General features: G+C 41.7%; 1 protein-coding gene and 1 long non-coding RNA gene across 4 annotated transcripts in view; one reads left to right on the top strand and one right to left on the bottom strand.

Annotated features, from left to right (window-relative positions):
• Nucleotides 1–1,213: 1,213 nt before the first annotated feature.
• Nucleotides 1,214–23,277, bottom strand: part of NHS (NHS actin remodeling regulator) — a 344,262-nt gene continuing 322,198 nt past the window's right edge. For 2 of the 3 annotated variants that reach the window (XM_088028511.1, XM_088028513.1), the window contains exons 4-9: nt 14,126–14,188; nt 11,951–12,143; nt 9,198–9,329; nt 5,228–8,209; nt 4,795–4,921; nt 1,214–1,823 (exon numbers count right to left, since the gene is read on the bottom strand). In XM_088028511.1, coding sequence (XP_087884637.1) covers nt 1,214–1,823; nt 4,795–4,921; nt 5,228–8,209; nt 9,198–9,329; nt 11,951–12,143; nt 14,126–14,188 — 4,107 coding nt within the window. The remainder of the gene's footprint in view (nt 1,824–4,794; nt 4,922–5,227; nt 8,210–9,197; nt 9,330–11,950; nt 12,144–14,125; nt 14,189–23,277) is intronic. The other variant, XM_088028512.1, reaches the window with a different exon arrangement.
• LOC148163136 (uncharacterized) overlaps nt 20,480–23,277 on the top strand; it is a 28,629-nt gene continuing 25,831 nt past the window's right edge. The window contains exon 1 of the long non-coding RNA XR_015769410.1: nt 20,480–20,581. This is a non-coding gene — a long non-coding RNA (uncharacterized LOC148163136). The remainder of the gene's footprint in view (nt 20,582–23,277) is intronic.

Here is a 23,277-nt window from a genome sequence, read left to right on the forward strand (position 1 = left end):
ATATACACATACCTATTTCCCAACTATATTGTTCACAGTGTCATTTCTGTTACTTTTTAGGTAGCATGAATCTCATCAGCACAGAGAGAAAGCTTCACTGAAAACTCATTGCAGGTACTTACTGATAAATCAATAGCTCTGTGGCATGCTTATGTTTTATTTTTGTTAGTTAAAGAACCTGGAGCTAATTGCTAAACTGTTTAAGGAGTTTATGACTGTTTACGTCCCCAGTAGCCTAATATAAAACATAACCTAAAATTAACTATTGGTTTCCCTATTCATTCTCTTTAAAGCAATCCATTGAAAACTTAAAAGTCTAAAAGACACTGTCAAATGTTGTTCTTCGGGGCTTTTTGTTGAGAATGATGATTTTTCTCATTGATTAAAAAAAAATCAAAAGCATGCTTTTCATTCTGTCCAAATTACCACATGGCAAATCATAGCCATGTGTTACTATTCGCTTGTTTGGTGCTGCAATTTGTCACAAAAATGGTGAGGTCTGAATTCATTATTTTAAATTAATCACATTTCAGTATATGACCTCAAGATTTTCTTTATTTCACCAGTTTAAAATTCATAATTGAGGTTTATCACTCAGAAAATCATATTGGTGGACATTTAAATATGGTATTTTATATGAAAATGGTATTCACAGAATACAATTATTACACTTTATTTGTTGTGTTCTATAAACAGTTGGTGTGTGGTAGATAATTGGCCACATGTCCACTCGTCATTGATAAATCTATTTACACATTTTTATCAAAAATATGGTATTTACATGTGTGTAGTTCTTTCTTCTGAATTTTGCTTTAGTTCATTTTAATATAAAAAAATACCAAACCTCCAGAGTAATTTCATCTTCTTAAGAATTATGACAGTGAGGGCTTTGTTTTCTGAATAGGCAGCTCTGGGAAAACTTTTTCTAGGTTTCATGAAAAGCAGACATTTTCAAATTCTATATTATCAAAAGGAAAGAGATTGGGTAAATCAAACTAAGCTAAAGAAAAATATGAAAGACAGTGCAGCTACTTAAAAATGTGGAAAATAAAAAAGACGATCTTCCATTTCCCCAGCAAATATTTAGGAATTCGTTGGTAAGCAGTGATGGTACCCCATGGTGTGCTGACTTCTCCCCAGTCCTCTGTTCTGTTCCTACATCCTCATATGACTAAGGGTTTTGGCCTTTGACAGCCAGCCTGGCCCGGGCCACCTATGTTGAGCTCTGGGAGGATCGGTCGTCATGTGGGCTCCCATCAGAATTTTCTGTCTCACCCTCAGAGATGGCCTGCATGGGCGCATTGTACAGCCTGCAGCGGACGCTGTAGCGACTGCTGCTGGCCGCAGGGGGCGCTCGGGAACGGCCAACCCTTGCCGATGCTGAGGTGGCAAAGTTCTTGGAGGAAAACCCTTCTGCGTTAACTCTTGGGGAGCATGGAGAGAGTGGGGACAATGCCTCGGCCCCAGGTGCCCCCTGATGGGCGTCATGGGTGCTTTGTGGGGACTCAGCGGTGAGCTCTGCAGGAGGTTTGGGCAGGATGGGACTCTTCAGGATCTCAGTAGCAGACATGCGGTAACTAGAATCCGAGCGACTTCCTTTCTTGAGGAGTAACAGCTTAAACTCTTCGTTCGATGTGTTGGACTTCTTGGCATTTCTGTAGATGAGGCCAGGAGACCTCTGGCTGTTTGGGGTGGTCACGTTGCTGTTGGGCAAAGTGACAGAACCGGCGCTGCTGCTGCTACTGCTGCCAAGAGAAGCCCTTGATTTGCTTCGAGTGGACATATCCCCAGAATCTTTTCTTCCAAGTACTTTCCTCTTGGACCTTTCAAGAAAAGGAAACATCTCAGTCCACAGACATTTTTATGAAACTCAAAGTGTTATGTCACATTCATGCATTGTCCTTAAAGAGCACTTGGGTGGACCCTATCTGACTGGATTAGGAAGCATTAGGACATTGGAGGTGAGGAGTGAGATACATTCCTTGCCCTTCTAGCACTCACAGCCTGAGGGAAATTCTCCAGTAACCCGCGGCCTAAATTAGGTTCTGTAAATGACCAGCTCACATAATGACTAATGCGGAGGCTACAGCTTCTAGAGGAGGACTTATTGGGATGTTTTACAAGAGTCTGAGAAAATATTGCTGTCTGACTTCTGGTTAGAGTGTAGGCAGTGAAGGACTATAGCTTTCTCTTATTAAATCTGTCTCTGCATTACGGAGAAAATGCTCTGATGTGTGGGGTTGGCTTTCGGTGAATACCAGAAGAGCAAAGTGGATAGAGGTGTGGATGGGACGGGATTAGCCATAGGTTGATGGTGGACAGGCGTGGGTGATGGATATGTGTGTCAGGGGGAGGTACGCTATACTGTTCTGTCAACATTTTAAATTTCTCCATATAAAAAATTTCTTACATGACTTTTTAAATAAATCAACCCATTTTTTGCTGTAAAGACCATTTTCTGTAGCTGCTTAGTAACATCAGCTGTGTATCAGTCAGTAAGCCCACGTTCTGTGAGAAGCTAAAAACCTAGACTACCTCTGGAGCTCTTAAAGCTCTATATATTGTAAACTCTCAAGAAAACAAGGTAAAAAAAATCAAGTGTCATCCACAAAAAAACAACAAGGTCATTCTTTGTCACTGTGCTGCACATAAATAAATCCTACACAAATGCAAATCTAAGATTACCAAGCTCTGTAAGTCTACCAAACGTAGGCATCTGTCATCATATTATTTCTTTTGGTAAGTAAATAGGTGTAAACTTAGTGAATCTTCAGCATGATTCAGTATGTTGATAAATATTGGCAACATGCTCTTTCACCAACCTAAAAATCCATAGGGTAGAGAAAATGTCAGCTTTGCAGTTGGGAGACCAGCCTCATTTTGGTTCACTGAAACCTTTGTGGTTGTTATCTCGCATGTGCCAGTGTCTGGCACTCCGATACGGTAGGAATTTCAAACTAACATTTGCTTTTAGCATCTACCATAGTCTAGACATGAAAATGTTATTTTAGCATCAAAATTGAATTTGTGAGCTATAGGTATCTCCACTAACAGGGAAGAGGTAGAGAGGTTTTAACTGACAAGACTGGATAAGAAGTGGCAGCACTGAAATTCAATTCCAGATGTTTCTGACTCCACTACTTATGTTCTGTCCACTACTCCAGATACTAACATTTGGTCCTTTGGGGTAAGAACTTGGCTCTTTAACTTATATAGCGTTTTAGTAACTTATCCTAAGAGAAAGTGTGGTAAGGGAAATATAATCAGATCTTAGACTACACGCAGAGCAAAGAAAAAATGAACTGATTCTTCACTCTCTGAGTGGTGAGGTGTGCCTGCTGAGGTATATACACACAGAAGGTGTTTCTGATTGGGACTCCTTTAAAAAAAAGCTGTTGAGCTGTGCTCCTTCTTTATGAGAAAACCACATCAACAGAAAATGCAAGTTCCCTTTAAAAGTAGAATTCCAGGGGTACCTGGGTGGCTCAGTCATTTAAGCGTCTGCCTTTGGCTCAGGTGATGATCTCAGGGTCCTGGGATTGAGCCCTGTGTTGGGCTCCCCGCTCAGCAGGGGGTCTGCTTCTCCCTCTCCCTCTGCTGGAGCCTCCCTCCGCTTGTGCTCTCTCCCTCTCTTTCTCTCAAATAGATAAATAAATAAATCTAAAAAAAAAAAAAGTAGAATTCCTGGAAAAATGGCAAGCTTCTTGAAAAAAAACTTGCTTCAAAAAGTATAACTTCAGGGGTGCCTGGGTGGCTCAGTTGGTTAACCGTCTGCCTTCAACTCAGGTCATAATCCCAAGGGTCCTAGGATCAAGCCCCACGTTGGGCTCCCTCCTCAGTGGGGAGTCTGCTTCTCCCTCTCCCTTTGCCCCTGCTCATATGCACACACTCTCTCACAAATGAATAAATAAAATCTTTTTTAAAAAGTGTAACTTCATAAGGTAGAAAAGGCAGTTTCCAAGTTGTGTCCCTTGGGAGTCCCATGTAGTTCCAAGGCCTAGTGGAAGAAGGTAGTCATGGTTGTGAAAGGAGCAGGTACAGCAGGATTGGATAGCTCAGTCTAATCTGGGTTCGGCTACCGAGTGCAAGTTCCTGCTCTGTTCATCAGTCACAAGTTGTAAGGAGTATATATTCTTGCAGACATGGCCCCTGATTGCAGGGGGCAGGGGGCAGTGAGAGAATGTGAATGGGCAGCCTGGACACAATAGTGTCCTAGAAAAACAGCCCAGAGGACATCCTCTGTTTGTGGGATTTGGGGTATTAATTTTAGAGAGGACGAGTGTTATTAAAGAAGTTTAAGTTTTAGGAAGAGGGGGATGAAAGGAGCAGTGATTAGTTCTGAGCTATGAAACAGGCAGGTTTATACACTGTCTTGTCTCAAACTTGGGCTCTGACTGTTCAGTGAATCGGCTTGCATCTCTGCTAGTGTAGGATTACAGTTGTGAGTTTTTTTGGTTCAAGAAATTATTTGTCAGAGATTACGACAGAGTTTGAGCTTTCACACTAAGTTACTTGGCCACAAATTGTTTTCAAACGAAAACTTGTCGCAGGATGTCTTTCCTATGGAAAACACCTCTCCCTTCAGCAGTTCTTATGGAAGTCTCTCAAGTGAGGTTGAGCTATATATAAAGGCTCACATTCCCTAACAGAAATATAAGTCTATCAGTTTGATTTGGAAAACTAATTTTTCTTTGCTTTTTTGTTGAATGTATCATAAGTACACAAGGCTTTCCCGTATTTGCATTTAATGAGAGGCACTGAAAGAAGCAAAACTTTTGGTATTAATTGCCTCACCTGTGAATGACTGCAAACAAATCCTCAGTTGTACGAGGTTTGTTTGGAGACACGAACACACCTTCTGCTTCAGCCTGAGAGTCTTCACTAAGTGGTGAAATCATAGAGTCATCACTCGGTGACGATTCTTAAATGAAGAACAAAAGCATCTTTAAGAAGAAGTTACCAGGCATGCTGCTGTGTTTCACTGGCTTGTGGCATCAACAAACAACAGATACCTTACGGCTGTTTTTAAAAAGAGAGATTATCTGTCGCAGCTCAGTCCCTCAATAACAAAAAACTTTTTATCTCAGTTGTTTTAAGAAGTGAAAAAAAGATGGAGGGAAACCAACACCCAGGGCTGTACTGTGTTACGGGGAACATAAGAAAGAAAAAAACGCAATGAAGTGCCGTGAGACACCTTTCCACTGGGACAAAGGCATCAACAACTGACCTTTCAGTGAAACCTCATCCACACTTCCTTGGGTCTCCTCTGCTCCGCTGTTATCAGAGGCACTTTTGGCTGAAATACCTGAAGCAATATTTTCCTGCTCAGAACATTTTTCAGGGCATGAATTTGCAGTTGATAGCTCTGCTTCACAGCTGATATTCCCAGGCACTTTGTCATGATGGCGGCTCATTCCAAGTTGATGCTTAAGTTGACTGCTTATGTCTGTGGGTCTGGTTGGTGAGTTTGACTGAGCTGTGAGCACATCCACAGACTCAGGGTATGCAGCTTCCTCCCAGTCTGCAGAGGATGGCTTCTGCACCTGTGCTAGGGCTCCATCTGGACCAGCTCCATATTGTAGTACTTTACCATCCAAATCATTTGGGCGGGAAACAGAGACCCTCTGAAATCCTTCTGTGGGAAAGTCACAATTTTTACTTGGTGTGTTTTCCGGAATAAGCTCGCTCTCCATATGCTTTTGGTCTTTTGTGACACTTGAATCTAGAAGATTGTTACCAGCTGAGGTTGCTGTTTCTGGGTCACAATGATTCTTTACATCAAAAGTACGTTTTTTCTCTAACTGGAGTTTGTCTGGTCCTATCTCAACTGCAGAGGAGTCTAAAAAGGACAGTATGGTGTCTTCAGTGGAGTACTGACGTGATACTGATTTCTTAGCCACATGCGGCTTAATCTTACCTGGAGACAGGGCAGCCATTGTGAGAGTGCTGTCTTCTAAGTAGGGGAGATCTGTGTTGTTGCCCTCTTTTTGCTTCACTTCTTCAGACTTGCTGATGGACCTAAGGTTAACAGATTTCAGGACTGTCGGTGTAATTGCAAGGGATGGTGGAGGATTCGACCGTAGTGTTTCTCCTACTGGGTTCTGCTTACTATGAGTAAAAACATGCAGTGGGTGACGGTGGTGGAATGGTTTATTCAAGACACTATGAAGAGCACTTAGGTCAAGATGGGTAGGAGGTATAATTGGAAGTTCGAGGTCTTTACTCAGTGAAAGAGCTCCATCTTTTAAAGAGGGTTGCTGTAGTGAGGATTTCCTTTCTGGAACTTTCGGTTTTCTTTTGCTACCTCCAGGAGACAGTGGACCGGAAAAGAAAGCTGTAGGGAAAGAGGAGGTCGGTGTTTCAGACTGGCTCGAGTAGCCACTTGACGGCGACGCCAAGCCGGCCAGTTTTTCTGGTGAGGCCAGTTTAAACTCATTGTCAACAGAAGGAAGGGATGGGGTGGTGGCTCTTGATTCCGACTGGGATGTTTGGGATTCAGAGCTCTCTGGAGATTTGATGCATTCAATAACTGTGGTACCCGTAGCAGTGCTTGAATTAGATAAAGATCTGTAAGGATCATTTGTTTTCAAGTCATTGAGAAGCCAGAGATCTGCATAGTGAGTTGATTCAGCACCTTCATCTTTGAATGGCGGAGTATCTGAAGTGTCTAACTGAGGTTCCTTAATACCATGTTCACTCTGGTTCATCCAAGCAGATTCTTGCTTGGTGGGAAGGTTGGCAGTTTCCATTCGAGAAGGCGTGTTGGAGAAATCAAGAGGCAGCTTCATTTCCCTGGAACTGTGAGGCAGGAGCTGGCCACTGCTTATCTTTGGTTCTTTCTTCTCAGAAATGTCTGTGTTTCCATCGGACTTCCTCAGTGATGAACTACGTTTAGGTGGGGTCGGCTTTGCCTTTGGTTTCCTGAAAGAGATGCTAGGTCTCCCCTGCCTCCTGTGGTCTAAGTAGTCCTGCCAGGCACAGTCCGGAAGAGTAGGAGGTACCCCGATGCCCTGGCCATTCTCTGGGCCCAAAGCTGCATAGTGACAGACATAACTCTTACTGCCTTTGAGACCACAGTCAAAGTGCATGGAAGTGTAGTATCCTTCTGTGTCCACTGAAAAGTGAGAGCTAGTGTCTGCTTTGTCTGATGGAGACTTTTCCAGAAAGCTGTCATAAGTGGCCATGCTTGTGAAGCTCGGGCAGCCCAGGCTGTCTGCCTTGGGGCGATCAGGACTAAAATCCTGGCGGCAGGAGGCATCGTGATGGTGGTGTAGGTAATTCCACTCACTGTCACTGGTGTTGCTGTTGTTGGGGTCATCCAGCAGATCTGCCACAGTGGAGGTAAAGGAGTTTGCCCGGTGGCCTCTCACTTTATCCATGTGGTCACTGTACTGCTCTGTCACGAAGACATTGGCATCCTCATTAGCATGAGGGGCTGTGTTGAGTGACAACTCCGAGTCACAGTGTGAAGAGCCGGTGAGGGGAGGAGAAGCTGCAGGAGGGATTGTCTCTGAGGTCTGTGAGGGGCATGTGGAGCTGCTCCCACTCCAGTTGCCACTGGATGACTGGTGGTCATCTTTCTGGTCCATGTGGCTGCTGAGGAGGACGCCAGCCGTGGAGATGCAGTGGATGGGGCTCCCAAAGGTGTCTGAGTTGGAGGAGATGTCACAGCTGCCAGAGTCAGCAGCCATTCGGGACAGACGTGACCTCCCTCTCTCATTTAACTTGTGCTGAGGGCTGTGAAGACGTTGAGAACAAGCCAGGCCCAAAGCAGGCTGGTGTTCCTGTGCACTTGGGCTGCTGGGGGCCTCACTGCAATCATTTGGGGTTCTTTCTTGGTCGCCCATGAAAGGCTCCCCCTCTTCATATGCTGAGGGTTTAGCACCAACTTTGGGCTCAGCATCCCCACCTCTGTTGCCCTCCCGGGGGAGGCTCCGAGATCTTGTACGGCTGCTCACTGCAGTAGTGAACATGCTGTCGCCTTTGTCTGCCAATGCAGAGATGTTGCCAGCAGAATGAGAAAGGGAAGCTGCAATGCTTTGACCCCTTTGAGCTCTGATTCTCCTTCTCGATGGAGCAGCAATCAGAATATCTTCAGTTTGGCACTCTGAATCCCTGGTTCCAGACCTCCTGTTGACAGTGTTGGAAGGGTCTGGATTCGTGTGCACAATCACATTCCTTTCCCTGGCCACAGGGGATTCATCAGAATCTAGGGCACACGGAAAGCACAGTGAGATATTTCATACATCAGCAGACTAACAGACATTCTGAGAGATGTCCACAAATCTGGGTGGTGGTATGTTGGATCTTTCTCTTTGAGAAAAAAAAGTCAGCATATAAAATTAGGAGAAAGTTAAAATGCTTTGGGGAATCTGTCCTTTGCCTCTCTGTCTCTGTCTCTGTGTGTGTGTGTGTGTGTGTGTGTGTGTGTGTGTGTGTGTGTGTGTGTACTAAGAGAAAATGCTTTTAGATCTTTTGTGAATTCTCTCTCTTCACTATCAAATTATTTTGCCCCAATAAGTGACTACTATTTTTTTTAAATTAAAGTGCGTTTTGTCTTCTTGGCCTCTATTCTTTTTTATTTTGTAATATATGCCCAGCAAAATAAAACTCTTAAAATTCATTAAAAGTAATAAAAGAGATGCTATAGTAAATACTAATAATAAAACATAAGAGATTCCTAAACACATGGAACAAAAAAACAGAAAAAAAAGTCATAAAGGGTAACATGTTATCAACAGTCGGTATTTAATTGAATATGCTTAAATTTTACCTTCTTAAAATAATTAATGCCATAAAAGTATATCTCTCTTCAAGTAAAGGTATAATTTTCCCAAAATAATCTTTCATTGAATCTTGCTACTTTTTATTCCATCTTAATAAAACTTTAAAAAAATTACTTATCATTTCCATCTTAATAAAACTTTAAACATTACCAAAATATTACATTTCAGCCATAAGACTTGAACATGTATACCTAAATCCCTAAGGTTAAATCTTCACAGTCAAGAACAGAGATTCAAAAAGTAATACCACCCGGCTTGCTGAACACAGAACAAGTACACGCCATTTCAAAACCTCTCCAAGTTACAACACTGACGATCTTTAAGGAAGCTGATGAAAAGGCCGGCTTCCATTTCATCTCCTTCTAATTGACACCCAACAGAATGTTAACCATTAACAGTTTTATACTACACCTATTTCTTGTTGGACTCTTCTGGGGATACCCGAGATGGTTTTCCTCCTCCTCAGTTTCCGTCTCCGCTGTAGTACGGATTGTGAATGAACAAGAGAGCAGCGTATACTAGCCTCTCTGTCAAAACCAACTCCTGCAACCCACAAATAGGTCTCATTAGCCTTTAGAAACGGCAAACAAATTTTCATTTGCTTGGAACACAGTGATATTTATTGATTGGAAGTAAAGGAAGAGTTTGGATTAAGCCCGTGAATAAATATAAGGGAGCCCTTATTCAGCTCTTATTTAAATTACTCTGCAGTACATTAAGCTTTACTTCTAAATGCAGCTCTGCACAACAGCTTGCACTGCCAAGAGTAACAAGCAAAGAAGGAAAATCAAAAGAAAGAGGAGAGAAAAATAACATCAAAGAATCACTCGCACACAGAAACAGCTCCTGAAGGACTTACAACCTTTAGTTACTTCTATTTCTGGGCTCGCTGAACCTGTCTTTGCATAGTAGTAGATCCAGAGCCAAGATGTTAACCTGAATTAGTTCAGCTAGCATATCCTGACCCATTTCTTCATTAAAAGCATCTTTGTGAGTTTTTTTTTTCCCTCTCTCTACCCACTGCACCCCAACCCTACACACAACACAACACACACACACACACACACACACTCCTTCTGTGAGGAGAAAGTAGCCTAGAGGTTTGTTTTTAAATCATCACTGAACTCTACTTTCTTCTACTGACTCAGTTGGACACTTTTTGGTATGGCACCAGTGTCTTACAATATAAAATAAGAATACAAGGCAGTTCTCAGTTCTCTACTTAAGTGGATCTACATTCTCTTTCAGCTGTAAATGAAGCTGGAATTCCCAGTCTTTACAATGAGGGTCCGTTTGCTTTTATAAATACAGGGGCCAAACCTTGATGCTTGTTTGTTTCTCTCTCCATAATCACATTATTGATACACTACATGCAGTCTTATCAAAACTAGAATGGTGAAGAAGGAGGTGAGGAATTCACACTCCTGTCTGGCACAGGCATGTGCCATGGATTTTTCAGAGTGAGCTTTGCCTCAGAAAGTCAGGATGCCAAAAGTGCATTGGAATCTGGTTGCCTCATCATTTATCCTGATTGTTACGCATAGAGCAGGATGGCGTGTTAAACCTCAGCTCAGCTGTAAAATGAAGCAATTTGAGTTCTGCTTAGCATCACAGTGACAACAGTTTCCAGAACTCACTTTTGAAAAAAATCTGTGAGATGTCATATGATGACTAATTATAATATTATTGGAGAATTCATACTAATGGAATTTTCCTTTCTTAGCTCCAGCCAAAAATTAAGATCTTTCATTCTACTCATAATAATTATAGAACACATGGCACACAGACACACTTTATGTTATATGGACATAATTAGCAGCTTTTTCATTAAAGCTCTTGAAATCAACATATAATCTGGGCTTTAGTCTGAGAGTTCCTGAAATAAAGCAGAAGGAAAGATCTTCCCTTTTCCTGAATCACAAGACCCATAATCAAAGAACTAAATTTGAAAACAAGATTTACTTACAGTGCTATGAAGAAAGCAGGTGCTGCTTGTAATCAAATGTTCCCAGAAGGGAAAGTTAGTTTAAGAGGATGCCAAAATGATACATTTTGACATCTACCTAACCCAGCCCATTTAGATTATGGAGATCAGATAAAGTATGCATCCTTAGAATAATTTATCCTGCAAGTTGAGTAAGTCATCAGGAAAATTACTCCTAGCTCATAATGAGCTGATCAACCAGAATTCCTGTTTTTCAGGAAGGAAATAATATCTGTCCTGGATATCTGGTCATTTGCTCTCCACTTTATGTGAGAGAAATCTGAGTGGAATTAATAATAGCCATGTCCAAAATGCATCTTGAGTGACATGCAACCTGTAGTCACATGGTACCAGGATAAAAGTAGTAATGTGGCCATTGTGAAATTTTCAATATACAAATAAATTAAAATATAACTATTAGAGATGTTTAAAGAAAGCCCAATGGATAGATCATTTTCTGTCTGTCTGTGAAAGTGAGAATATTTCATAACATCATTTCACTTACAGCTAAGATTACCAGGTCCCATCCTGGAATCTACAGTCTCTACAGGTAAACTTTTCAAGAAAAGTCTGGACAGGCTTCGTTCGACCTAGACTAATATTCAAACTCTCAGTACACAAGAAGAGGAAAACAGAGAGGAATGTAAGCCAGGCTAGCTGGATTAGAATAGAATTCAGCCTTCATCTTTGAATCCACATATTTTTAGTTCAGAAATCACCATAATCGATGCAGAAACCTAAACGATCTTTTAAACAAGCCTACCTTTATCCAAAGAAGCCTGAAAACAGATTTTATAGTTGGTCTACAGGATCATTACTTGCAGTTTGAGAGACCTGGGGTTTGCTGTTTTCTTTCTTGCTGTGCCATGCATCATTATCATATGACTAATCACTGCCGCTTTCTCCATTATTTCAGTCAGCTATGACCAAAGAGCTATTTGGTGACTTTTTTCAAAAAGAAACTGTCCATCATTTACATAACAAGCGGCCCAGCAGAACATATGCAAATGTATGTTCAAAACCTGACAAAAGCATATTGAACATCTTCTGGGTTGTATTCTGATGAAAAAGGTATTGCTTGTTTACAAAGCGGTATTCTTAACTGGTCCGCCCAGCAGCACAGGTTTTGAACACATTTAAAACACAATATTGTACCCCTAAGAAAAGAACAGAACGGTACCAGTGACATTGATGGGAATAATGCAGGAAGAAATCACTTGGGCATCTTGTTTCATCTTCTCCTCTGGTGTTGGGAGAGGCAGTGCTTTGCTCCAGTTGGTCTGCTTGTCCAGCGTGGAGGGGATATTGTGTACTGGGTTTTTCGGCCTCTGCCCTAACATGACATCTGTATCTTCATCCTCCGGGGGATGGGACTGCAAATGAAGTACATTCAGACTTAGCCAGAATGGTTTATATGTGAGCACACATATTGAGGAATTTCACAGTTAAGAACAGTGAGGTCAGAAATAAGCTTTTAGGTCAAAGGAAGAAGTCCTAGAAATAGTTAGTAAGCACCAATAATTGAAAGTTATAATTTCAATAGTCAAGCGACACAAAAGAAAAAATGGACTTAATAAACATGCTTTTCAGGTTAAATGGAATTAAGAGGAGAGACAAGGTAGCCATAGGACCCCAACTTCAAAACTGAAGAAAAATCTTAATCTTTAATCCAGTGACAGGTAGATTCTGGATATCCATATATTGATAATGAAAGTCTCGAGAGCTCTAGATGACTGGGATCAAAGGGAGAAGATGATTTAGATGCCTATGAAAGGTTCAGAAAACGTGCCAGAAAACCTGGAGTCAGGAAACATTCCAGAACACATCACCAGAAGGACAAGCCTATCTAATCTGAGAGGCTGGCTTAAATCACAAGGAGTTAATTTTACTGCAGGACTGTGGTTTTTGTGAATAACATTTCAAAAATGCAGTTTCATCAACACTGTGTGCACATGGAAAAGCAGCTCCCCTCCCCCACTTACTATAGTGGAAAATACAAAAGCAGTTAATGGAGAGAAAGATTCAAGAGAGTTTCTTTTTCAAATTCGGAAGAGTAAAGGGTCTTCATTTCTTTCAGCTTTTGCAGTGGGAAGCTTTTCTTCTAGTTGTGGAGTTAGAGGCCTTGACTTCTGTATGACATTTGAAAATTCTCCATCCAAGCCCTTGATAGATATTAATATTATCTGCCTTTTATTTCAGGGCAGGGCTCCTAACCCAGATTATTAAAAAGCCTCCATTCCAATTTTGATTTCAGGGTTGGGCTTCTAAACCAGATTATTAAAAGACCCAGTTTTCACCACTGACCCTAGTTTTCTTTCTTTCCATAATTTGGAGGAAGGTGAGTGTTTGTATAAAATAAATATTTTTCCCTCTTACTCCAGTTAAGTTTTAACTGGAGTAAACTCCTAAAGTCATGAAAAAATTTCTCATCCTCACCTTTGGAAGCATCATGTCCTGCTGACTCAGGATTTCACATATTGTCAAACTGTTCTCAGGTCCTCTTACAAGATTCCAGAGCCACTTGTTTAAGTTAACCCCCCAGCTTTTGCTTACCTTGTCAGAGGTATCTGCAAAGCCCCCCAACACACCCAACAGGATATGATTCCCCCCCTTGAGAAAAATGTGTTCGCCATGAACATTTTAGTAAAACATTGCAACCTTCTTTCTCTCTCCAGCTTTTGTGCAGATTCCCAGTGAAGCGAATAGCTCAAATAAAGTTGGAGCACAAAAGACTTTGTTTCCTAGGTAACTTCCAAAAAGAAAAAAAAAAAGTTTGGTGCATGCAAAAAGAGAGACAGAAAAAGAGGGAGAAAGAGCAGGAGCTGGAGAGAAACCCCCACCACCAGAGGCCACATTTTGTAGGCGATTCCTTCCTTGAATAACAATGGACTGGGAAACAAAGAAAGAATAGTGACCTGACTAAAGGCTCTGACCAGCAGCCAAAAGCACGTTTTATTTAATGGCGACAGGGACGACTGGCTGCCAGAGAATCCTTTTGTTCTATTCTCTTTTTTGATTTGAGAAGCCGAACCTGTATTTACAGTTCTGATAAATATAGGGCAAAGTTGGAATCACTTTCCTTTGAACTATAAGGTCCAGGAGTGGCATTAGGTGATGCCCATCTTGAACAGAGCCTTAATTGCAATTTAGGGGGGGAAAGTAAGTGGGAAAGAAAGCCAATGACATGGCTGTCTAAATGATATTTAATTCAAGTTAGGAAAATATCACTCTTGAAGGAGATTTAGAAGAATACCTGTTAGTTAGAAACAACAGAGTTTGCCATAGTTAAAAGAGAGAAGAAAGTGTCTGGAGAGAATGGGATAGGGCTGTGATGGAATGTTCTCAGAACCAGTACCTTTCTACTCCATGGGGTCATGTGGCAACACTCAGTGGGGGAGGGCGAACGGGTGCTGTTAAACTATGAACATGAAATGCAAAAAAAGGAAAAATTAAAAACATGTACACAACACACAGTACGTCCTGGTTAAGCCAAATCTAAAACATTAATGAATGAATATACTGGGATGACTCCCTCCCTTCCTTCCCTCCATATCTGTCCTTATTTTATGAGAAATAGCATAAAAAATAGTGGCTAAGAGCACGGACTTTGGAGCTCGACTGTCAGAGTTCAAATCCTGGTTCTACCATTTATTTGCTCTGTGACCAGGGACAGTTACTCAGCCTTTCTAAGGTCAGTTTCCTCATCTGTAAGTTAGGGCAATAATAGCATCTGTCGTCCTCCAGGGCTGTTTTGAGGATTAAATGAGCAAGTCGACAGAATAGACTGTGAAGAATGGTGGCACTTAATAAGCTCTGTACGTTTGTCAGCTACTACCCCTGCTGCTGCTACTATTATTATTACCCTTACCTTGTAGCTGTGCCATATCTGTGACATTGACTTTGCAAATGGTAACTTTCCTTTAGATCCCAGTCCCATTTGTTAATTTGGGAAAGACTGAATTCGTCTCTTTCCTTAGAGTGAGTTTATTTTCCTGTGAACTACTTGGAAGAAAATTCCCTGTGTGCACTTTCTTCATCCAGGCTGCTTAAAATTTGCCTCTTCCTCATATTCATAGACCGTATTTGAAGATAGGGCTGGGTTCAAGGGCATGTGACAGAGCCCCACACTCAGAAGGACACCATGCTTTTTTGAGTAAGGGGCCCTGCACCTTCATTTTGCACTGGGCCCCACAAATGATGTAGCCCATCCTGTTTGGAGAATAATCAGGTAACTAGAATCCCCTTTTCAGGATCTACTGAGAAGGACATTGAAACTGTCTTAAACTCTAAACCATGTCAGCTGTGGATTCAATTAGGCCTCTGTTATAGCACTTTCCATATAGCATTGCTTTAACGTAACCTGAATTCCTCCTGGATGTGTCTTTTTCTTCTATTAGATTATGAGTTCTTAGGGGTCAGGAGCCATATTTGATTTTCTTTTCAGTTTTCCATGATGCCAGCAAAATGCCTCCTCATCGTAGGAGTTCAACAAATTATTGGTACACTGGAATGATATGAGCCCTGTGTGTTTTAGCAGTGATGGGAAACCCCAAAAAAGTAAGGTTTGTCCTCAAGATATCAGGAGGAAGCAGACACCACAGAATCCAAGGGTACTGACCATCTTAATGCAAGTAGGTGAAAACAAATAGAGGAAAACACAAGCAACGTTTGGTTCCATCAGAGGCTCAGTATTAATATATTCCAGTTCTAAATATTCTTAAGCCTATGGCAGACATCTGTTTTGGAGGTGGAACACTCAAGGTCTAATTCTATTCTAAGTTTCTAAATTTTAAGTGACAGGGTTGCTCATTAATTTTTAAGCAAAGCAAATGCCATTTCCTCAGGCCCAGTTGACTTTGATCTAGATGTTATTTAAGACAAATGATTTTCTAGGGTCTATGGCTCCCTCACTGAAAATGATCATTTTGACAGATGTGCTGTATGTGGCCTGAGTTCAGACATTAACCTGGCTCTCTCCTAAGAATCAGTCACAGATAGTCATGTGTAGGTCTCAAGTAAGACCCCGGGGTATGCAAAGTAGAGAGCAAACTCATGGAAGCAGGAGAAAGGGAGCCCGAAAGCAAAGACTGTATGGTAAAGGAACCTGTTTCCAAGAAACCAAAGGCTCTGGTGTCTCATGAAAGGATTTAAAAAATTACACAGCAGAAAACTGCAGGGCATAAAACATATTAATGATATTAATATTAATATATTAATTCTGGTAGTTTGTCTTTAATCTTTTTTTTTATGATTTTTTATTGTTATGTTAATCACCACACATTACATCATTAGTTGATGTAGTGTTCCGTGATTCATTGTTTGTGTATAACACCCAGTGCTCCATTCAGTACGTGCCCTCTTTAATACCCATCACCAAGCTAACCCATCCCCCCACGCCCTCCCCTCTAGAACCCTCACTTTGTTTCTCAGAGTCCATAGTCTCTCATGGTTCGTCTCCCCCTTCGATTTCTCCCCCCCTTCATTTTTCCCTTCCTGTTATCTTCTTTTTTTTTTTAAACATATAATGTATTATTTGTTTCAGAGGTACAGGTCTGTGATTCAACAGTCTTACACAATTCACAGCGCTCACCATAGCACATACCCTCCCCAATGTCTATCACCCAGCCACCCCATCCCTCCCACCCCACCACCACTCCAGCAACCCTCAGTTTGTTTCCTGAGATTAAGAATTTCTTGTATCAGTGAGATCATATGATACATGCCTTTCTCTGATTGACTTATTTCGCTCAGCATAATACCCTCCAGTTCCATCCATGTCGTTGCAAATGGCAAGATTTCATTCCTTTTGATGGCTGCATAATATTCCATTGTATATATATATACCGCTTCTTTATCCATTCATCTGTTGATGGACATCTTGGCTCTTTCCATAGTTTGGCTATTGTGGACATTGCTGCTATAAACATCAGGGTGCACGTAGCCCTTCGGATCCCTACATTTGTATCTTTGGGGTAAATACCCAGGAGTGCAATTGCTGGGTCATAGGGTAGCTCTATTTTCAACTGTTTGAGGAACCTCCATACTGTTTTCCAGAGTGGCTGCACCAGCTTGCATTCCCACCAACAGTGTAGGAGGGTTCCCCTTTCTCCGCATCCCCGCCAACATCTGTCGTTTCCTGACTTGTTAATTTTAGCCATTCTGACTGGTGTGAGGTGGTTTCTCATTGAGGTTTTGATTTGGATTTCCCTGATGCCGAGCGATGTTGAACACTTTTTCATGTGTCTGTTGGCCATTTGGATGTCTTCTTTGGAAAAATGTCTGTTCATGTCTTCTGCCCATTTCTTGATTGGATTGTTTGTTCTTTGGGTGTTGAGTTTGATACGTTCTTTATAGATTTTGGATACTAGCCCTTTATCGGATATGTCATTTGCAAATATCTTCTCCCATTCTGTGGGTTGTCTTTTGGTTTTGTTGACTGTTTCTTTTGCTGTGCAAAAGCTTTTTATCTTGAAGTCCCAATAGTTCATTTTTGCCCTTGCTTCCCTCGCCTTTGGCAATGTCTAGGAAGAAGCTGCTGTGGCTGAGGTCGAAGAGGTTGCTGCCTGTGTTCTCCTTTAGGATTTTGATGGACTCTTGTCTCACATTTAGGTCTTTCAACCATTTGGAGTCTATTTTTGTGTGTGGTGTAAGGAAATGGTCCAGTTTTGTTCTTCTGCATGTGGCTGTCCAATTTTTCTTTAATCTTCTAAGTCAGCTCTCGTATTGAGTATTTTCTCCAGGAGTGAGGGATGAGGAGTGGTTTTTAGTTTTCATCAGTTTGAGAACCACCCCCCCCCCATGCCATTAAATAAGTACGAGATAACATTTGGAAATGACTAAGGATGGCAAGTCCAGAGAGAGACTGTTCTTTTTTGGTCAACCATTGTTAAGTCAGGGTCTCTGTAGGTTACACTCCACTGAAAATTCCTTCTCAGCTAATCCGCCTCTCCACTATTTTGATAGGAGCTCCAACCTCCAGCTTGTGAAGGCTGAAACTAGGTACTCTGGAGCTTGTGTGTGGAAGGACTTTGTTCTTTGGTTCTACCACCACAACAGAAGCACTTGAGCTCCTCTAAATGATCTGTTGATTTAGAGTAGTTAAGCTTATAATCTTGAAATGGACTTTAGTTTTATTTCTGCCATGAAATTAGTAACTGCTTAAGTGTAGTGTTTTAAAGCATTTCTTTCCTGGGTGTTTGGTCAAAAGAAGTAAAATAGTTCTGATTATTTCTGATTAGACTTTTATATGGTGAATGCAATAATCAGTTCCTAGAATTTTTTTCTAAAATTACCTAAGAAATAAAACTGAAAGAGAACTGCTACCTCAGGGCATCTCTGCATGGTCCAGCATGCCACTCCTTAACCAGTGCGCATGGATAAGGTGAGGAAAAGCTGCATGCTGATCAGACTTGTATGAATTAAATTATCCTTTAAGGACTCTATTTAAATGAATCCTTTTGCTTATTCTTAGTAAGACCTGTAAGGGCAGAAACCATTTCTTGTTCCTAACTGTATTCCTACTGCCTTGGTAATGCTTAAATAAAATTTGTTGTCCTGGCAGCTAGCACCCCCATGTGCCTAGCATAAGCAAACAAAAATCCTCTCAAAAGACATAATATCAGATGATCTCCACAGATAATCTTTCAGTACAACATCCAGCACAAAGTCAAAGATAACAAGGCAAGGAGGAGATGAGATGGCATGAGCAAGGAGCATCCCAAACAACAGGTAAAACAGAAGCGGACTCGTAGGACGCTCCTGCTTTTGGAATTACACTGCATACAGGAGTAGCAGTGAACAGCCTTGGCTTCCCCAGAAGAAGTGTGTGGGAAGCCTCTTAGACCACTCATTGATTCATTCAAGAACATTTCTCTGAAGGTCAAAATCAGCCCCCGGGGGAAACAAATTGTCACCTGAAAAATGGTATCTCTTTCATCACTATACAGTTCTTTTGGCTTTTCTGTACTTTCAGATTTTTTCATAATGTTGGAGAAAAACACACACATAAAAATTTCTCTTTCTTTTTCCAGGCTCCCATTCTGGCCCTCCTACCCCTGATTTTGAGAGGCCTTAGCCTCCAAGATGCACCATTTTAGAATCATCCACCACTAGTCTTGCACATCCTGTTCCTGACAAAAGATGCTTCTTTGATGCTTTCACCCCATTTCTGTCCCTGCTGGCCCATAATTTACACTCTCAGATCCTTTCCCTACCTGCCCATGAAACTGAGTCAACGAAAGTTAGAGTTACATACTTACAGTCAGTGTTCAGAACAAGAAATAACACATTATTAATTTCTTCACTTTTGTGGCTATGAACAAGCATTTCTCCAAACATCTCAAGATTTTTCCCAACCTTTCTCTTATTGCCAAAAGAAAAATATAATCCCTCCACATTTTACTTCTTTTGGGTTTTATTTAATATGCTGATGGGAGCTTATTTTGTTTCTAGACTCTCCAAAAGACATCTGTTAAAATGTTGTGGGTATTTCAGCAGGAAATGTTTTGAAAATCTGGCTTTAGTGTGTGATCTAACTGATAACACGTGGCATTTATAGCAGCTGACTTTCAGAGCTGATTCATTACTGTCGTGCTGTCTTAAACATGAGAAATATTAACTAGAGAATGGATGCTGTGGTATGCTTGAATATAGGAATAAAACTTCAGAGTGAAGATGTCCACTGCAAGCCACATGGGTTCCTAGTCAGGGGATCTAGGACCTTATTTTCATTCTACCCTGGGGCTCATTTGTCCTTAGACCAGGTCCCTGCATTTCTGCACAGGTTATGGCCTATCTGTGAGATGGGGGGGACCTTGTCTGCCTCAGATTTTTCTTTACTGGAGTGTGTGAATGTGTTGCACATAAACATGAAGTGCCTTGATCTTTCTGGAAGGCTTAAAGGAATCTGGCAATACCTTCTTCACTTAGCACTCTTCCTGCTGCGATTACATTAGCACTTTCATTCCATGACACTGTCCCAGAGTCTCCTATTGGCTGGCATTATGCTCTTCCAAACATGTTTAATAACATCATTTCTGGCACATACTGTACTTCTCCCTTTCCTCTCTTCTCAACTCCAACATTTACCAAAGTGAATAACCATGGGAAAACAGAATGAAGTAAGTAAAAGTTTAGGGGGCAGCCTGTGTTTCTCTCCTAAGCCTTTCTTCCCTTTCCTGGTGTTTCCTTTCCCCCACTCTCTCCCAGGCAGTCAGGGCCTTCATGCTTCCCCAGAGGGCTGGAACGCAGCACCCCCAAGTGCCCAAACCCTTCACACTGCACTCCCAGCCAGCCAAGAGGCTTGACAGAAGCCCACAAATGCATTCACATTAATGTGCTGAGAACTCCTAGTGAGAAGCCCAAAGGAACACAGCTCTGAGGCAGAATTGTGGATAGCAGTTATAGGCCAGGAGGGAGATATTTAGGAACAAGTGCCTACTAAGTTCTTCTTTTAACCACTTTATACATTACTATCTATTTAAAACACCAAAATGCATAAATATTCAGGACTAGGAAAAATGGCCTTATCATTGATAAGTTTCCTTTTCAAATCATACCTTTATTTCTCTTCCCTGACAGATATTGCCACCACCACTTCCTCAACTCTCCTGAGAAGCACTTGGCGAAAGGAAATATACAAAAGGCTGATAAGCATATGCATAGGCCCTCAACATCATTTCTCGTCAGGAAAATTCAAATGAAAACCACAGGCACATAGTGCTATATACTAGAGGGGCTAAAATTGAAAAGATCAATAATAACAAGTGTTGGCAAAGATGAAGAGCAACTAGAACTCTCATAAATTGATAGGGTAAGTGTAAAATGGGATAGCCACTTCAGAGACTGGCAGTATCTAACAAACCTAAACATATGTCTCCCCTGTAATTCCCTCTTAGGTATATGGAGGTAAGAAGAATGAGTATGTCCACAAAAACCCTTGCACAAAAATATGTATAGCAACTTTATTCGTAAAAGTCCCCCCCAAAAGTCCTCACAACTAGAAACACCTCAAATATCTACCAACAACAGAATGGATAAACAAATTGGGGACTACCGTGTTCATATAATGCAGTACTGCCCAGTAATAAGAAAGAACACGGTATTGATACATGCAACATTGACCTCAAAAAAGTATGCGGAGTGAAAGAAGCCAAACACAAAAGAGTATGTGCTCATTCACTTCTGAATCCCATCCTGCTGATAGTCTTATAGACGTGTTGCGTATGAGATTGGCCCCTAGTGAGCAGAACTTGAATGCAGTGGCAATGGTGCAGTTCCCACCACAAGAGAGGCTTTGTGGAAGACAGCATGTAACTGCCAAGAATCTCTCTCTCCTTTTGATCTCAGCTGGAACTGAAGGAAAATTCTTTGGGTGATGGAATGCAAAATGATTTTATATATTTTAAAGTTCAGGAACACTTTGCTTAATGGTGTTCTACTAATGAAATGATTTAAATGTGCTGAGCATAACAAAATTCTACTTTGAAGCATGTGTGGAAGGTAGTCCCCACGTGAATGGAAAAGAGGGCTCCAGGGGGGCCAGGAGGGAGACCACTTCCAGCTGCTGCTCCGTCATTTATTCACAGGAATTGCTCTGGACTGTCAAGGGGAACATAAAACAAGGCCCACTGGACCGTGATCAGTGTGATGTTGATGCCAGTGAGTGTCTTATTCATCCCCTGTGGCCAGCTTTGCCAATTAGTGGGGTCACTGCCAAGGGCCATTCAGTATCAGTCCTCAAAGGTTGCTAGCACCAAATAAAAGACATGAGTGGGGAAAAGGCAGGCCAGGCTTTGAAGTGGAGGGAAGAAGGAGGCTTCGAACTGCTGCAGATGCCACAAATACCCTCCCCAGATCACAGGAGCAGCCAGCATTCCTCCCTCGCCCTCCTGCCTTGCCCTCAGCTGGAAGCTCCAAGGTGTGTAGTAACTGAAGAGATGTTGTAGATTTGGTCTCACTCCAAGTGACACTTTTCCCTTGTAACTCACTCCAGCTGTGGCGAGAGCTCAGCAGGGTCATACTTAACCTTACCACAGCAAATTTTTTAAAAAATAAGAAAAAACGTTCTCATGCACAAGCCATGCATGTTCCACCTTTATTTTTTACCTTCCCCCCCACTTTTTGAGTGACTTTTTTAAATATAGCTCTATGAGCGTTATCACATGCATAGACTCATGTAACCCTCCCACTATCAGGATTCAGAACATTTCCATTACCTCAAAAAGGTCCCTTGTGCTATCCCTTTAGAGTCATAGTCTCTCCCCACTCTTAGCCCCTGGCAACCAAGAACCTGTTCTCCATCATATGGTTTTGTCTTTTTGAAAGTGTCATACAAATGGAATCATACCTTTTGAGACTGGCTTCTTTCACTCAGCACAATGTCTTTGAGATCCATCCAAGTTGTTGTGTGTATCAGTAATTCATTCCGTTTTATTGTGAGTACTGTTCCATCGTCTGCTTATACTTAGAACAGTGAAATGTCTCAGGTGTGCAAGAAAACGTGAATCTGAGCATATTCCGCAACGATGTGTACAAAGAAGTAATTTTATTCGCTGCTCCACAGCCAGGCTCACGTTTTAAAAAGAAAGAATTACAAAACTAAAATCTGCAATAAGGAATTTTCTTTATTTCTCACAATATTCGATATTAACCGGACTTGTTGGCTAATGCTGTCATTAGCTATTGTGTTGCCTCTTCAGCTGTTGTCTGTCAGCTGCACATCTATTCTTCCGCACTCCGCTCTGTTGGTACTCTGAAAATAACATTTCTTTCTCACCAGCTGCTCCCTAGTGGGTTCTGTCCCAGGCGTGTCAGCTCCTTTTGGCAGTTACTATCTCTGTGTCGCCTCCGTTTCCCGTTTGCTGTGTCAGTTTTACAGTACCTTCCCTATACTGAGTTCTCTCTGTTAAAATAACTGGTATGGATTCTGTGTTCCTGGCTGGACCCTGACTGGTGAGGTACATGGTGCCAGGCTTTTACCCCTGGCTTTCTTGTGTCTAAGACACCTAAAGTACTTGCTACCACTGGTTCCTTAGCCTATGAGGAAAACAGGAACCAGTGTGATGTTCCATGGGGTGTCGAGATGATAATGATCTCTGCACCTTATGGCAGAGGACAGGAGAACTGATGTTGCCTCAAAAGCAAACTGCTTCTGGTGATTCTCAAAAATGGGTATGGAGGGAAAAAGTATTTGGTGGGGTCAGTAGCTGTATAGTTCCACGTCCTAGGTGCTGTGCTGACTTGCCCCAAGGAGCATACCATATCACAACAGCAGCTACAAGTAAAGTCACAAGTTACTTATAGCCAGTCTCCAAGATCTGTCTACCTTTTGCAAGACCACACAGCTGAGTTAAATGGAGCATGTGACAGGCATCACCACTCCTGTAGTCTTACATTTGAAACTAATGTCAGGCTCTTCTCTCCCTACTTTACCAAGAAGAAACCTCTAGAAATTGAAGAAGTTTTTCCTATATACACACGGCCTGGTACCTTCCTAAAGCACTGCTC

This window comes from Eumetopias jubatus, unplaced genomic scaffold, assembly GCF_037043125.1.
Source record: "Eumetopias jubatus isolate StellerSeaLion01/CBP00866 unplaced genomic scaffold, mEumJub1_p1.0 scaffold_11, whole genome shotgun sequence".
Lineage (NCBI taxonomy): Eukaryota > Metazoa > Chordata > Mammalia > Carnivora > Otariidae > Eumetopias > Eumetopias jubatus.